Below are 18,058 nucleotides of genomic sequence, written 5' to 3'. Positions count from 1 at the left end.
AACATAACACAAATCAGACATGCTTCCTATTTACACAAGCCTTAAACACACCCATGTGTAATAAAATAAAGCTGTTTTAGGCAAAATGAGAGGCAGTGCCACTCAGTGAAAAGAGCATGGGCTCTGAAGTCAGTCAGACCCAGATTCAATTAAAACACTGGGCAAGTTACTTAATCTGTCTCCTTGAGCCTCACTTTCTTTGACTGTAAACGAATAACTACATAAACAAACAGCTAAAACCAGCCACACAGAGTTCATGAACTAACTTACACAAAGGGTCAAACAATGCAGATACACAGCTAAAAACTCAATAAATGCTAGCTCCCTGTTTTAATATTTAAATAGGTTATAGTGTAGTAAATTTGCTACTGCTACACACACTGTCCTTAGAAACTAATATGTTGTTTACTTATAAGAAACAACCATGCTATTGGAGACAAGCTATGGTAGAGGACTTTTGAATGCCTTTGTAACATTATCTACCCCTTTACAAAAAGTCTATTTTTTTAAAGAATAGTTTCAACTTCTAGGAGTGAAAAAACCCAAATCCAAGTACTCTTACAAATCCATCCCAGACTCAGGGCATGCGAAGACAAAATCAAGCCTGCTGTCCGGCAAGCTTCATTAGGTGGATCTTGCACCCAGTGCCAAGAACTGCCCTCTGGTAATTCCATACTATTGGTCACTGGCGCCACCCTGTGGCCAGAATCTTCAACTAGAGGTCACTTCAAGCCACTCTGCCCTACTCTCTGGGGGTCAAGACATACCAAGAGGGGTCCTGCAGAAGGATCTTGGGGAGAGTAGCTTCCAGGGTAGTCGTCATCCTCCTCCTCTTGTATTTGCTGAAAAGTTCGCTTTAGAGATTTCTTCTCCTCTGTTGCTAGAGGAAAGAAAAAAGTGACAAATTTGCATCACCACAGCCTGTACAGGTAAGAGTCAAATGCTATGCTCAATGGGTCGCAAGTAAGAAAGGGTAGAAGGGGTGTACACTTCCAGAGATGGCTTAACATTAACCTTTAAGCCACTTATTTTCAATTGGTGGTCATTCCCTACGTTACTGAGAAGAGTCAAAATGGCCTCAGTCCGTCAACTCAGATTGACTCACTGGAAAAATACTACCGAAAAAAAGCATCTAAAAGTGAAATTTACCAAACTAACACATTTCATTAAAAACGTCGTTATCTTAAAAAAAAAAAAAAAGTTAACAGGAGAAGTAAAAAGGTAAGAAACCTCATCAGAAAATGTAATGTGTAATGAAGCAAGCTGTTGTGTGCAAGGGTTTGTAGGGAATATACCGTGTACAAAATGAGATACTTTATGCTTTCCAGGGTCACTTCAGAAAATAAGTAGTAGAGAGAGACCCATCAATAAAATTGTGTCAAAAGCTCTAAAAACAAACGTCCTTTAAACTATCCCTTTAAGAACAAAACAAACCTAGTTTTACCTTAAAATTTACAATAACCATTACTGAGCATTATGACATATTACTGAGAGAAATTACATAAGTCACCATTTTAAAATTAACCACTTCTGAGGCTAACAGGTTACATTTTTTTATTATCCGTACCACGTGCTTTTAAATTGTTAGGACAGATGTGTTAATTCCAAAATCATTCCTTTTGCATTAAATTGGACAATACAAAATAAATGCCAAACAACTGAGGGACATAAATCTAAATGAGAAATTCAGGTTTGGAAAGTAAAGAAACTATTGGATGCCTAACATGTGCCAGGCACTGCAACAGCTTCTTTACATTTGATCCTTCCAACAATTCTAAGATGTACAATGGTATCTCCACTTTAGAGGTGAGAAAATGAAGACCCAGAGAGGCTAAATAACTCATGTAATGGTATGATTTCAAAATCTGTGCTCTTTCCACTGAATTCAACTTACTTAGCATCACACAATTTCCATCTCATCTGTCAAATGAGGGTCACCATGCACCTGCCTCAGAACTCTGTGAGATATAAACAGAATCATGTACACTTCCTGCTTGATTCAACACTTTCTTCTGGAACCCAGGATGTAGTTCCTGTTCTCTACCTTACATATTAACTGACCAGGCTATGTTTGATGTGAAAGCCAAGTCAATATCGTGGATTTTATTTTTTCTTAATGTTTTTGTTTGTTCTACTAAAGAGAAACAGCATCATTTGCATTACCGGCAGTCTTGTCTTTGCACTATTCTATTATGCACAGATTTATTATCACAGTTTGGTTAAATGACACTATTCCCCCAACAACAGAGTTCAAATTTCAGTTACCATGGCATATTTACTCTGTGTAATTGCATAAACAACAAACCCTCGCTGCTAACTTTAGTCCACAAATCACTACATAAATAATAGAAATGCATCATGATTAGTGACTGCATCACTTCTCCCAAGGTCAGTAATTGGTTACTGCACCTCCGTTATTCAGTTCACACACAGACAACAAAGTCTTTAGTTGTGCTGTTAGTCTCCCAGTGACAAAATCCACGTGACATTTTATAAAAATAAATAATCAAAACAGGGAGCTGACTGACAAAGATGAAAGAGCAGCAAAGAAACTAAAACGAAAGTTAACGCTGGAAATGAAGTTCGCATGGAAAACAAATGGAGCTGTAGAAGAAACAGCTGGCTGTGGGGATGCCGGCACTGCCATGCTCTTCTAGAGAAGATGGATTCGCAGCCAGAGGAATTTAGTGAAGGCCAACTCATCAACATAAATGAAGAATGTGGCTGTGATGAAAAGGATGACAATGTCCCAGAGGAAGTGATGCTGACAAAAAACTTCACTTTAAAGGAACTCTGAGATACTTCACAACACTGAAAGCACAAAGGATAAAATGTTGGAAGCTGATCCAAATTTAGGAAGGAGTATGACAAAGATGGAAAAGATGCAACAAGCTTTGTTCAAACCGCTCGTGAAGTTTGTTACAGAGAAATAAACACTTTAACTCACAATGTTTCTAATTTATGTTACAGCATGCTAACTAAGTCTTAATTTTACTATTTTTTTTTGTTTTCCTATACAATTGTAATCAACAGTGAGTTTTTAATTCTTTGATAAAAAATTTTAAGTCACAGAATAATTGTAATTTTTCCCATTGATTATTAAGATCACTCTGTACGGTTTCAGCTTGAATGGTCATTTTTACAGTCCTGCTCTCCTATGCAAAGCAAGGACGGCTGTTATTTTTCAAACAGAAAATCTATGAGGATATAATCTGCATATGAAATATCTAACAGTACTCTGCACACAGTGCCTGCCTAATTAATGTGTAGTGTGCGGTATGACCTGTGTAAACATTTAGCCATTACAGCATCAAAGTGGCCATGTTTGATGAGTAGCCACTAGAGAATGTAAGCATAAGAGCAAAAAAAAAAATTTACAGTATTGTTCTGTTCACTTCCAAACACCTAGAAGAATGCTCAATAAATAACTGTTAAACACTAAAGAAGGTAGGAAAAAAAATATAAAACTTGAATCCTTCAGTTTTCCAACTCTCATACAGAAATTATTATATATAAAAACCACACATCACTGAACATCTCAGGACACTCAGAATCACTGAATTTTGGCACTGGAAGGCCTTAGGCAGACCTATGTATTTGCTTTCCCCACTGCTCCCCACCTCATTTTTCATGAGAACGTCAAGGCCCACCGGCTGTGGTGTGTCCAAAGCCAGAGACCTTATTAGTCTAAATCTGGGTCCTACAGCAAAAGTCTTCTGTCTCCTAATCTGGAGTTCTTTTTACCACTTCCGGCTGCCACTCACTTCTAGCAATGCAAAACCGAAATCAAACCGATGACAATTTGAGGGCCATTTCTGTCCTCCGCCATCCTGATGGAAGAGGGTGTAACAGGAGGTAACCGTTATCATCCTACTTTCCAGCTCTCTTGTACCTGCACTAGAGGACCTACTGGAAATAAATTATTCCTCATTTCCCCCACAGGGCTCCTCCTTTCCTGAGCTACCTATTACCATTATGAACACTACCACTGGCCCCATCTTCCAGGTACAATGCCTTGGAGGACAGTGGAATCTTTCCCAAAGTCCCAACTTCTAGCAGATTCCACAATTGTGAGGAATTCTTCCTTACATCCTCTTTCTGCTCCTTCCCAAAGCCTCTTATAAGCCACCTGTCCTTACACATGCCTTGTCCAGACCGCTGTCCCAGCTGGGCTCTCTGCCTCTTCTAGTCACTCTTGCAACTTAGACTACACCATCTTCCTAGAGCTGGGCTCTCACCCCATCATGCCTCTACTCAAAACCCTGAAAAGGCCACCTAAGTTCAAAGTCTCCTTGGTGATGGTAATGGCAGAACCACCTTGAGCACTCCCTTCCGACTGTCATCCTCTCCCTCCAGCCCCCACAGCATCGGGGCCTCTCTTTGAAAGCGCTGGGCCCTTGCCACTTTGCGTGGCAACTGGCAGGCACAGGCCTTACCTCTCCGATCGAAACAGCAAGTGTCTTATTCCTTTACATCGTTATAATACCCAGGAAAGTGTCAACACACCTGAGTCTGAAACTTCTTGAAGGCAGAGGAAGCATAGCAACTGCAAAGCCCTAGTGCTGTGCCAGAAATAACTATCCCTGCTTCCCTTTACACAAACCAGACTCTCCCCTGCTCATGTGTACAGAATTAGCAGCAAGAAGGCCCAGAATTCTCAATCGAGTTGGACAACCATTAAAATGACCCGGGAAATCTGCCAGTCCTGTTCCTGTGTCTGAACTTCAGATCGGGCACCTTCCGCTATCAATTCGGCTCTGACCACAGGTGTTACACTCACTCCTTTTTTCACTTCCTCAACCACTCTGTTTATAGGCAGGGCAAACACCACAGGGGCCGAAATCCTTCTGTCCTTGTTGCACACCTTCTGTTCTGTCTTTCAACACATCCCTGTGTCTTCACGGGGCCTGTACTAGCTAACCTTCAAGGAATCTGGTTACCTAAGGGTTTATGGTATGCCTCTTAGAGACCTGTGATAGAATTTCAGACACTATGGCAGACTGTGAAACTAATTTTAAGGCAAAAAGTTAGCCTGAAGGATCCCAAATCACATTACAAAATGCAGTCATCTACCAGTACAGCTGGATCTTCTAAATAATCCACTTGAAATTTCTAGGACTGAAAAAAGAAAAAAAGAAACCCCCCCAACAGATTTTATATTACTTTTTTTATAACATCTTTATTGGAGTATAATTGCTTTACATGGTGTTAGTTTCTGCTTTATAACAAAGTGAATCAGTTATACATATACATATATCCCCATATCTCTTCCCTCTTGCGTCTCCCTCCCACCCTCCCTATCCCACCCCTCTAGGTGGACACAAAACACTGAGCTGATCTCCCTGTGCTATGCGGCTGTTTCCCACTAGCTAGCTATTTTACATTTGGTAGTGTATATATGTCCATGCCACTCTCTCACTTCGTCCCAGCTTACCCTCCCCCTTCCCTGTGTCCTCAAGTCCATTCTCTATGTCTGTGTCTTTATTCCTGTCTTGCCCCTAGGTTCTTCAGAACCATTTTTTATTTAAGATTCCATATATATGTGTTAGCGTATGGTATTTGTTTTTCTCCTTCCGACTTATTTCACTCTGTATAAGTCTCTAGGTCCATCCACCTCACTACAAATAACTCAGTTTTGGGCCTCCCTGGTGGCGCAGTGGTTGAGAGTCCGCCTGCCAATGCAGGGGACACGGGTTCGAGCCCTGGTCTGGGAAGACCCCACATGCCGCAGAGCAACTAGGCCCGTGAGCCACAATTACTGAGCCTGTGCGTCTGGAGCCTGTGCTCCACAACAAGAGAGGCCAAGACAGTGAGAGGCCCGCACACCGAGATGAAGAGTGGCCCCCGCTTGCCGCAACTAGAGAACGCCTTCGCACAGAAACGAAGACACAACACAGTCAAAAATAAATTAAGAAAAACAAGAGAATCTTTAAAAAACAAAAACAACTCAGTTTCGTTTCTTTTTATGGCTGAGTAATATTCCGTTTTATATATGTGCCACATCTTCTTTATCCATTCATCTGTTGGTGGACACTTAGGTGCTTCCATGTCCTGGCTATTGTCAACAGAGCTGCAAGGAACATTGTGGTACATGACTCTTTTTGAATTATGGTTTTCTCAGGGTATATGCACAGTAGTGGGATTGCTGGATCGTATGGTAGTTCTATTTTTAGTTTTTTAAGGAATCTCCATACTGTTCTCCATAGTGGCTGTATCAATTTACATTCCCACCAACAGTGCAAGAGGGTTCCCTTTTCTCCACACCCTCTCCAGCATTTATTGTTTGTAGATTTTCTGATGATGGCCATTCTGACTGGTGTGAGGTGATACCGCATTGTAGTTTTTTTTTTTTTTTTTTTTTTTTTTTTTTTAGCAGTTTGCGGGCCTCTCACTGTTGTGGCCTCTCCCGTTGCGGAGCGCAGGCTCCGGACGCACAGGCTCAGCAGCCATGGCTCACGGGCCCAGCCACTCTGCGGCATGTGGGATCCTCCCAGACCGGGGCACGAACCCTTGTCCCCTGCATCGGCAGGCGGACTCCCAAACACTGCGCCACCAGGGAAGCCCCGCATTGTAGTTTTGATCTGCATTTCTCTAATGATTAGTGATGTTGAGCATCTTTTCATGTGTTTGTTGGCAATCTGTATATCTTTGAAGAAATGTCTGTTTAGGTCTTCTGCCCATTTTTGGATTGGGTTGTTTGTTGTTTGTTTTTTTGATATTGAGCTGCATGAGCTGCTTGTAAATTTTGGAGATTAATCCTTTATCCGTTGCTTCATTTGTAAATATTTTCTCCCATTCTGAGGGTTGTCTTTTCGTCTTGTTTATGTTTTCCTTTGCTGTGCAAAAGCTTTTAAGTTTCATTAGGTCCCATTTGTTTACTTTTGTTTTTATTTCCATTTCTATATTACTTTTATAATGAAAAAAGAATCAGGAAATACTGTTTCCAACAGCTCCCTCATTCTTTGTCCCCTCCCTGCAAAATAAGGGAGTTTTTTTTAAAAAGCACATTTACCTTTACTTGTAGAGAGAAAAAGATGTGCAACAAAGGGCTGACACTTGAGGCACAGTTCTGAAAGCACTCTACCTGTATCATCTCACTGAACTGAATGGCCAGGTCCAGACCTGAACCTGGGAAGCTGGGCCTACAGCTTGTGCTCTTAACCATCATGCTCTCCAGCCTTGCACAAAATCTGGGGGACTGAACATACTAACATGACTCCTCCTACTTTTGCTATTGGTTTGTATTTAGAAACTCAGAATATTAGATATTAGAACTGGGAGGGGGTACCAAATAGAAGTCATATGATCACATTAATAACATCTTACCTTCATTACCTCAAGTAATCCTCACTCAACCCTATGAGGTGTTATTACTAGCCATAATAATAGCCATACTGTACAGTGAGAACCTGAGGCTCAGAGAGGTCAAGTGCCATGCCCAAGGGCACACAGCTTGGAAGTGACAGAGCTGGGATTCATACTCTGGAAGTCTGATTTCAAACCCTTGCTCTGAATAGCTAAACTAACTATACTAAGGTCCAGGAAACTTGTGTGACCTACTCATGAGTTCATACCCTCATTCAAGTCTACTGAATCCATGTGCTTTCAAGGAAAAATTATGGTGTGAAGAACACAGGCTTTTAAGTTATATAGATCTGGGTTTGAATTCTCTACTTATCAATTATATCTACTTGGACAAAATTACTGTACCCTTGTGAGGCTTAATATCTTCATCTGAAATAGGAAAATAATACCTAGTACATAGAGTAGTTGTAAGGATCTAAAATAAATTAACATGAAAAGCAGCCAGCAGAGGGGCTGGTGCTGAATAGGTGCTCAATAAATGCTATTTCCTTTGTATCTACCTTTCCTTTCTAAAGCCTACAACTATAGGATACCGTGTGATTTATATGGGACTGAAGTAAATAATAAGTTCCACTCAGTCAAGCAACAGCATGAGTATTCCCAAGAATACAGAGACAACTTTAGAATCACTGGGTCTTATACCTGGGATTGAAAAAAGAAAGAAAAAACCCCCACAAATTTTAAATTACAGGTACACAAACTCAAGAAAACTCCAGTTCTAAAACAAAATTCCTAAGCTCACACATTCTCCAACATTAGAAATGTCAGCTCCACAGGAAAATTTTTATTCCAAAAGTAAACTCTGTAAAGTTGTCTGAAGACAAAGAATTAGCCTTGAATTAAGGTTGAAATATAAAAGGACTATTTAAATTTGGAAATAAGCTTCTGGAAAACTCATCAATATTTTGAAAGGATTGTGTAAAATATTCTGATAACTCAGGTCCAAAGAAGACAGTGAGAAGACAGAGTGAGTTAGTTGAGACAAACACATTGGAACCTTTTGATATGTGTTTTCATCTTTACAAACTAGAGAAAGAGAAATTATCTTTAGATCAGCATTATCCTCTACATTAGAGGAATACTGCCTCTATTGCTGTTAATGTCTGGACACTCAAAAAAAAAAAAAAAAAAAAAAAAAACAGAAACCCAATGGAGCTATTTTCAAATCTAGCACTGCCACAAATTCCCATTTGTCTGACTGCTCCCTGAGTGCAAAACTATTTCTCATTCCTCTCTTGCTCTTTCCTATACTGTCTAGCATAGCTGTTTACTCAAAGCATATGTTTGGCAAATGCTTGTTTAATTGAAACTCAACACTTAGCTTCAAACATCATCTCTCAGAGCTCTCCTACTTGCCCAAAGGTGTTTTTAAAAAAATCAGCACTGTTTACCAATGGACTTCAAGTCAGAGGAGAGAAAAGAATGTTGGATAATTCCCCAACACTGTGTAGAATACTTCCAAAGGACACAACACAAACACTGCCAGAATCCAATCCAATCCCAAAATTGTTTTCTATCAATTCCAAGTAAAACAACAATGACCTGCAGACTGAAAGCACGTATGTCATCCTTAGAAAGCCTCTAACCTCTAGTTTCACAGGAAAGTTACTCCACCTTAAAACGCATATAAGCTCAGACCTGGAAGAGATCGTGAAAGGTACACAATAAAAAGAGTTGCTGAATGAATGATATTATCACATATACTAATTGTGGTTAAGTTCTATTGCAGAGACATGTACAAAGTCCCAGAGGAAGATGGAGGGAATTGGTTACATGGGCCCAGACAAGCTAGCAAAGATGTCAGAACGTGAGTAGCATTCTTAAGGAATAAGTTCACCACACAAAAGGGGCAGAAGGACATTGTAGGCAGAGGTAACAGCAGATGCAAAGGAAGGGGTGCCAACAGAGCATCCAGAGGGAAAATCGCTAGGTATGGCCAAAGAATATGGTATATGTGAGAAGATGGGAGAAGAATCTGGAACAGTAGAGTAGTTCACATTATAAAGGGTCCTCAATACTATGTTAGTATTTGGACTTGACCTTCCAGGCAATGAGCATGTGTACAGTCAGATCAGATCTGTAGCTTAGAAACATGTCACGTTTAGAATTAAGCCACAACTAACTGGAAGCCAAAGAACCAAATAACGTCTGATTTTACTCCTCTTTAAAAGAAAAAATAACATAGCTTTTAAGAAGGACTTGGTAAAATTCACACACAAACAGGAACACACTATCTCAGAATATTCTGGGTTCAATAAGGACCAAAACCAATTTTAGACAGCAGCTGACAACCATCAAAAGTATGTCCCCAAACCACGTCAATATGTAATGAAAACAAGTTCCAAAAGGGCTGAAGGACTTATCCAAGATCCTATAACAGTTAGCGGCGAGGCTCGGACAAAATCTTAGCCCAGGGTACTTCCTAGTTCGCCGTAACTCTGAACAATTTTGTTGTTCCTTTCCCTTGTGCAAGGAAAGTCTCTGAAAGGCATAAGCGTGCCAAGGAGAATACAGATCAAAAGGTAGGATATGAGATGATGAATAGCATGAATACTAGAACCAGGCTTACACACTGCAAGCACTACATAAATTCTCACCATCGTTTATGATCATCTCTCTCTGAAGAATCATATAATCGCTGGTGGTTCACAGCAACCCCCACTGCAGCTTTTCATATGTGATTCGAAAGTAGGCAAAGACCAAGAGCTGTAAACATGTGGTGATGTTTCTACCTTTGGGGGGAGGGCTCTTGGAGTCCTCCATAGACAGCTTCAGCTGCTGTATGAACTCGCCGCCATACACACTTCTTTCTTGCCAGATGTTCAGCAATCTTTCTAAAGGTTTTTTACAGCCTTCATCTGCCTCTCTGCCCAGAAAAGACGAAAAGATATATATAAGCTTAAGATTTTTTGCTTTTAATTAGGACAGATTTACTTTAAAAAAAAAAAAAAAAAACCAACAACTGACTAAATAATTTACATATTTAAAAACAGAAGGAAGAGTAAGGTACATACTGTACTTAACGGATATTCAAAACTTGACCAGAAACTACATTCTTCCTGTGGTGTGTAGAGAAGAGAGAGGGATTATGTTACAGAATTAATCTGTGTCTTTTATCCTCTTTGAAAGATGGGGCAAATAGGGCAAAAAGCCAAAGGCTGATTTTTACTGACAGAGAATTATCAAAAATCAATCATATCAATTGTGACAGCTTGCTTTTTACAAGGCATTAACTGAAATCTAGTGCCAGATATACTGCTGGAAATTAAAGCAGGCCAAAATTTTTAAGGACAGGAAAAAAATGATTAAAACCAAATGTTTAAAGTGGGGAAGAAATTCATAATAACTCATCAATGCTAACACACCAACACCTCTAATATGTATAAATACAATCGTACATACATATATGTCAAGACTGATCTCAACTTTAAACTCACTACTTCATAATTATTTTAATTCCAGGCTAGGTCTGTATTCCAGATTCACACAAAGGTGTCTAGCAAATCATCTTAGAACACACCGAGCATAATACAGTCCTTTGTAATTTATATCTGAATGAAAGAAGCTAGTTTTTTTCCTGATATATTACTCTCTTAAAACATATCACTCTCTTATTTTTCAATGAGATGACCATAACTCACACTCAGGGTGAAGCAGTTGTTTACCATAAAGTGTCAGATGGCAAGTGGAAGCATGGGGGCAGACTTTCTGAAAGGAAAACAAATTCCCTCACCATGTACTGTGTTACTATGAATTGTTCTGTTCTGAGGCTGTCTAGATGTCAATGACCTTACACTGAGGAACTATAAACAAGAAGGGTTACCCTGACATTTTAGTATCTAAGTCAGTATCTTTAATAGGAACCTCAAGAAGAAACCATACAAAATTCAACTCAGATGGGAATTTCACCCACCCCCAGCCCTAACAGCACTTTTCTAAAACTTACGTTAACACTCAAGATGAGCTGAGTTTTCAGCCTAATCTGGTCAGATTGTATTACTTATGAATTATTAGCGGCAAATTTCACTAAATTGGGGGTTAAAGTACTAACTAAATCAGGATACATACAAATTAATTATTCTATTGGTAAAGCTTTTTTTTTTAAAGTCAGAGGTCAGGGTGAGGGGGAAATTTCCACTGATATTTATAAAACTTAAAGATATGACCTTGATATTTGTAATAAAAACATCTCTACTCCATCTTCAAAATACACCTAGAAACAAATTACTTCTCACCTCTTTCTCTGCTCTCAGCCTGATCCAAGCCACTATCATCTCTTGTCTGATTACTGCAACAGCCTCATTACTAGTCTCCCTGCTTCCACCCTGTCCTCCAACCATCTATTCTCAAGTTTTAAAAGTCCAACCCTAACTGTTGTGTTAAGGTAGATCATGTTGCTCCTTTGCTCAAAACTTCCAATGGTTCTTCCTGGTCTCCCTCAGAATAAAAGTGCAAGTCCTAATGAAGCCTACAAAGCCCTTCTCAGCCCAGCCCATTATTTCTCTGACCTCACCTATCCTCACTCTCCCCTCCCTCCTCAACAGCTCCCTGGCCCTCCTGCCATAAAGTGTAGGACCTTTGCACTTAGCTTGGAACCAAGGCTCAGGCCAGGCAAGGCTCCTTTGCTCTCCTCCTTCAGGTGCGTATATTCACACAGCACCTTTTCAGTGAATCCTCTCCTAATCTCCCTACTTAAAAGTACACTTCCTACTCCTACTTAATTTTTCTCCACACAATTTATCTTCTGATGTGCTATATATTCAGTTTCCCTGTTGTTTATACTCTATTTCCACAAGGGCAGGGATTTGTCTTTTTCCCCCACTGCTATATGCCCTAGAACAAGCACAATAAATATTTAATTGCAATGGTTTTTTTGAAAAATGTTAGAAAGGTTTCAGTAGGCCATACAATTAGTTAACTTTCAACGACCATTTTACCACATCAAGGTCATTCATGTCAGACATCAATTAAGCATTCATCTGCGCATTAAGGTTTCTGAAATACTGTGCTTGGAATACAAAGAACAAGGCCTAAGTCCTGACCTCTAGGTTCTTGACCCAGCAGCCCCTCACCTCTCCACACCCTACCTGAGGCTTCATGTTCTAGCAACACTCAACGGTAAGTATTTTCTACTCAGCACTTGCTGCCACTGGTACGTGTGCCTATGCTCATGCTTTCTCCTCTCACTTGAATGGAATCCCCAAAACAGAACAAGGTGAAGAGCAAAAGGTTCTGAGTAATTCCGGGGGCTGAAGTACTATATTGGGCGGGGGGGGTGGAAACAGCAGAAGAATCTGGAGGGATACAGTGGAATTCGATTATAGAGGACCCTAAATGCCATACTAAACATGTGGCCTTTATCCTGAAGGCAATGGGAAGTCCCTAATGTGATCAAATGCAGGCTTTAGAAAAATAAAGTCACTATAACTACGGTAACAAAATCACAACTAATCAGAACTTAACTGGTTGGTACTTTTAACATAAAATCTGTTCTCTGCAAATTCTCTTAAAAGAGAAACCAATCATGAGAACAAATTCTTATCAAGGATTTAGTTAAAAGGGTTGGGAGGGGCACAACACCCATCCAACCACCATCCTCCATTCCTGGGGCTATTTGGGGCTTAAGACTGATAGTGGGCTTCCCTGGTGGCGCAGTGGTTGAGAGTCCGCCTGCCGATGCAGGGGACACGGGTTCGTGCCCCGGTCCGGGAAGATCCCACATGCCGCGGAGCGGCTGGGCCCATAAGCCATGGCCGCTGAGCCTGCGCGTCCGGAGCCTGTGCTCCAAAACGGGAGAGGCCACAACAGTGAGACGCCCTCGTACCGCAAAAAAAAAAAAAAAAAAAAAAAGACTGATAGTGAGTACAGCTGCACAGTACACTACTGTATAGTAGATACTGATGCTCAAACCTGTTGTAACCACAAGATTTTCAAAAGGCTTTCACCACTAAAGGCTACAGCCAAAAGGGAGCTCTACTTTAATTAGTGAACATAATTAACCATGACAGGTTAATTCTTTGAGCACTACAGTCAATCAAATTTTTGCCGGCTAAGGTCTAAAGATATAGACACAACAGTCAAGAAATCTTTTTACTGATGTGGTTTTGCCCTAAGTAGCTCCAATGAAGTGGAAGTCACTTTAGCACCTGAAATTGGATACAACCAAAGCAAAAAAGTCATTTTATGACACAAGGAGCTATCTTTTCAAGTTGTACTAACTCCATTCTAACTTGAGAAATCATTAAGTGAAAAAACACAAAAAATCTTTGCCACTTATCAATGAATAAACTGAAAGATGATAAATAAGTACATATGTAACTTATTTTGCAGAACACAACTTAGTATCTTAATTCTAAATATTTATAAATTCAACCACTGAAAATTTGATCTAAAAAGTGAAAAGTATGTGTTATACACACGTAGGACTACTGCCTGAAGTGTCAGCTGGATACCAGAGGGCTTGCCAAGCCAGCGTGGGGGCCTTTTCTTCCTCTGCAGCTCTAATGGCACTGCCTTGGTACACCCACTATAATTTGTGTACTTCTCTCTTATCCCATGCACAGTAGGCCTATGGCAGGCCTACCCAGGGCATAAATTCTTTCTAAGTATCCTCAGCACTTCCAACAGCACCTCATGTAAAGGTAGAACAGAAACAGTCCTTTGCAATTGTGTAGAAAAGAGTTAACATAGCAGGCCTGAGACTGCTGCCCTTAACAGGCCTGCTCATGAGGTTGGGCCCTGACTGACATCTCGGAACCTGGATTTCAGAAGTGTTCCCATCATTTCCTAACTGATAAGGGTGGTTTACTGTGCTTAAACTGTTTATACAAACAGTATGGTTTATGCTGAACACCTGCTTTCCTTCTGGGAGCCTAGAATTTTGGCAGAGTGCCTGTGACCAACCCTAACAAAATCCCTAGGTACTACATCTCTAATGGGCTTCTCAGGTAGAACACTTCACATGTGTTGCCACAGTTCAAAGGGAGAAGAATTAAGTATGTCTTGTGTGACTCCACTATGAAAGGACTCTTGGAAGCTTACACCTCGTCTCCTCTGGACTTCATCCCTTGCACCTTTTCCCTTTGCTAATTTTGCTTTATATCCTTTCACTGTAATAAATCATAGCCAGGAACACAACTATACACAAGTCCTGTGAGTCCTCCTAGCAAGTCACCAGACCTGGAAGTGGTCTTGGGGACCCATGACTGTTATAACAGGAAATAAATATGTATATGGTGATAATTCCAAATTTATGTCTCCAGAAGTCAATTTCCTACTGAGCTTCAAGACTGTTTCATCCATCCGCCTATATGGCATCACCCTTTGGAATATAATATCTATTAGCCATCTCAAACTTAACATGGCCAAAACAGAACTCTTGATTTCCTCTACCATATCTTTACCTCAATCTCCACCTCGGTAAACAGCATCATCAGCCATCCACATACTCATGCCAAAAACCTAGAAATAATCTTTGATTTCTCTTTTCCCTCACTACCAAGCTCCCACTAATCCTATCAGTTTTACATGGGGGGCGGGGGGCGGGCAGGGGCACAAATCTACCCGTGAAGTAAACAAAGTAAACATTCAACAAGTGGAAGCTATTATCTCCTCAATGCTCCTGAGTCCTAGCCAATGTCATCTCTAGCCTACACTAGAGCAACACCCTGGACCTCATGTTCCTGCCTCTCCCTTATTATCACATATTATCACTCTCTGAAAGTATCTTATTCATTTTGTCCTTGCCTGCCTTGTTCACTGCTTGCCCCCCTAGTGTCTGCATCAGTACTTTGCACAAAGAAGGCACTTAAATACATCTTGAAGGAAAGATTAAGTGAACTATCTCCAAACTAAGAAGAAAACAAGAAGGCATTTGTATGGAAAATAAGTTTAAACTCTGGTTACTTAAACTGCTATTCAAATTAAATCTACCCTATGAGCTTGGCAGCTTTCTCTGACTTGAGAGGTTTGTTGTTTCCTTCCTAGGGGGTAGGGGGTTTGAGGGAGGAGATAGGAAATTATCATAAAGAGATTCCTAATCTATTTTAGTCAATATTAATGGGTCCACTATCTTTGTTCATCAATTGGCCACAGAAAAACTGTACAGAGAGCACTTTCTACTGTTGATAAGGTGCATCAGGACTGAAGTGGTGTGGCTGGACTTTCTATTCTAATTATGGGGGTGGGGGTGGGGGTGGGGAGGGAGCTTAGAGACATGGGGACCTTAAAAGAACCAGAAGAATGCAAAAATGAAAGGTAATAGGGCTATCTTTTTTTATTTAAAAGGATCAGGTCTATTTTCCCCATAATGCCACAGAATTTGCCAAGACATTTTTACAGTGCCTCCTAGATAGGTTTTAAGATGATAACCAAGTAGAAAAATTTTTAATCCTGGTATTGCTCATCCCTCCTCTCCCACCGCTTTTCTACTTACACTTTTCTGATTTGGGAACTACGTATGATTGCTGTTAAATTTTTAAGGAAAAATGTTATGTTTACTATCCCTATAGGGAATTACTTTAGTCAATTTCTTATACCCTAAATTTATTAACTTATTCAACAACTACTTACTGAATCCCTACTCTGTGCCAGGGCAGACCACAATGTTGCTCAGCTCCTGGGACACCATTCACATCAAGACTATCTAAATGGTGTTCCCGAAGGTACAAAACCCAGTAGTTCTGTGCCAGATACTCTATTAGGTGTCTGGAATACAGGAAAGAACAAAAAAGAAACAGTCTTTCTCTTCACATAGTTTATAATATAGTATACGCCCATGAATGGGCAAAGACTGTGGATTGAGCATTGTTGTTTTACTTTAGCCTCACAACTCTAATGAGACAGGTGGTGACATTCCCTTTTAACTAACCTGGAAACGTGGGCTCAAAAAGCTACATAACACATCCAAGGCCACTCAGTGTTGGAGGCAGAGCTACAGCCAACGTCTAGGAAACTGAACTGAATCTCCTCAAAACAGGAAAATGCCTGTCTCCAATTTCAGAGGGCTACTCTAGTAGTCTGTTCTAAGCTTATTCTGTTATGACGACTCAATATTTTTTCAAGTTCCCAAACATTCTGCTTTTTCAGTATCCACGTTCAAAAGAAAAAAAAGCCAGTTGACTAACAAAAATCTTTTATCCATCTCTACAAAGCTAGATGTCATTTCTTAAAAATCTTTTGGAGTTCTCATTTCACTCCTTCAAACTTTCCAAATCTTTCACGGAATGCCAGACTTACTTTCACACTTCAGGTCTTTCACTTACACTCTAGACCTTAGAACAATTTTCGTTTAACCCACTAGTCTCTTTCTCACCCTTCCCAGTTTCCTTTGGCAAAGATGTTTTGTTTGATTTGCTTACTTATTAATATTCTAGTAAAAAATAGTTTTTCTTTGCTCCTCCTAGGCAACTAACTTATATCTACAAAAAAGTTAGTTTTTAAATAAATAAAAGTGATTTGTAAAACTGTTAATTAAATTTATAGTTTCCGTGATATCAGCTATAAGTATGCTCTACCCACCCCCGTCCTCTGTCACAAAACACAATAGTGGCACACACTTAATATGACAGAGCCAGAGCAAATATCTTACTTTCCACACTAATAATTACTATCTTTGCAGGTACCGTAATGACTACTATTTTTAGTAAGTTAGACATGTAGACATCCAGAAGTAAGTAAAAACAAAGGCACAGCAGCTAATTTCTTGCTATTAAGGTTTTGTTACTGCAAAGTTCCCTTGTACTATTTAGCTTTGTTTTTTGACCATAAGCTAATGAGACAACTCAGCCAAACCAAGGAAAGTACCATATTCAAGAAGTGAATTCAATAGTGAATACATCTAGGAGAAAAGATGTGCTTCAAGTGCTAGACTGAGTCCCTTCAATGCATCAAAATATTTACTTGTCTGAGATAGTTCTCAAGGGTTCAGGCAAAATATAAAACCACAATTTGGCCTCTGCAACTCTCTATAAAGTACCTCTTTTTAAAAAGTATGAAGTTGTCAAGTTACAAAGGCTATCACACACAAAAAAAGAAAGGACAAAAAGGAAAAGGTAATGCATTCAAAAACAAAACAGAACAAAAAACCAGAAAACATACCTGGCAACGTGAGAAAAAGCATCCACAAGGACAGATTCAAATTCTCTAGTGAATTCAGGTCCTTTCCTTTTACTGTTTTGAATGACATCATTGGCTAAGTACAGAAAAGTAAGCTTTCTATTTGATTTGGCTGGAAAAAAAGAAAAGAAGATAATTTAGCTTACACCAAGGAAATTCTCAATCCACAATTCTTCTGCCCTAAGCTACTCCTAAAGAACACTAAGACAAGCATTATCTACTTGAGGTCAAGACTGCTATGTTTGAAAAAACAATTTAAGGGACTCCTGGAGGTGTCTAGTAAAACAGGATTGAGAATACAATTTTGAAAAAAATAAAAAACAAGAATACGCCATCTTAACTGATTGTGGTGATAGTTGCATAACTGCGAACATACTAAAAACCATTGAATTGTATATTCTAAAAGAGTGGCTTGTGTGGAATGTGAATTATAGTTCAATAAAATTGTTTTTCAAAAAAAAAAAAGAATACGCCATCTTAATTTCTGTGTTATTTTACTCAGGGTAATTAATTGGCAGTAAAAATTAAGATAATCCAAAGAAAATTCCTAAAGGATAAGCAGTCAGTATTCTCCAGT

The 18,058-nt window shown here is 39.7% G+C and overlaps 1 protein-coding gene across 1 annotated transcript in view; it reads right to left on the bottom strand.

Moving 5' to 3' along the window:
* RPRD1B (regulation of nuclear pre-mRNA domain containing 1B) overlaps positions 1–18,058 on the bottom strand; it is a gene marked incomplete at its 5' end in the record, with an annotated part of 54,070 nt that overhangs the window by 30,486 nt on the left and 5,526 nt on the right. Inside the window, 3 exons of the mRNA XM_079719861.1 lie at positions 768–880; positions 10,098–10,231; positions 17,464–17,593. Coding sequence (XP_079575987.1) covers positions 768–880; positions 10,098–10,231; positions 17,464–17,593 — 377 coding nt within the window. The remainder of the gene's footprint in view (positions 1–767; positions 881–10,097; positions 10,232–17,463; positions 17,594–18,058) is intronic.

The sequence above is a fragment of the Hyperoodon ampullatus genome (genome assembly GCF_949752795.1).
Source record: "Hyperoodon ampullatus genome assembly, chromosome: 14".
NCBI classification, from domain to species: Eukaryota; Metazoa; Chordata; class Mammalia; order Artiodactyla; family Ziphiidae; genus Hyperoodon; species Hyperoodon ampullatus.
Note: the sequence above shows the minus strand (reverse complement) of the source record. Positions and strands in the feature narration are given on the sequence as shown.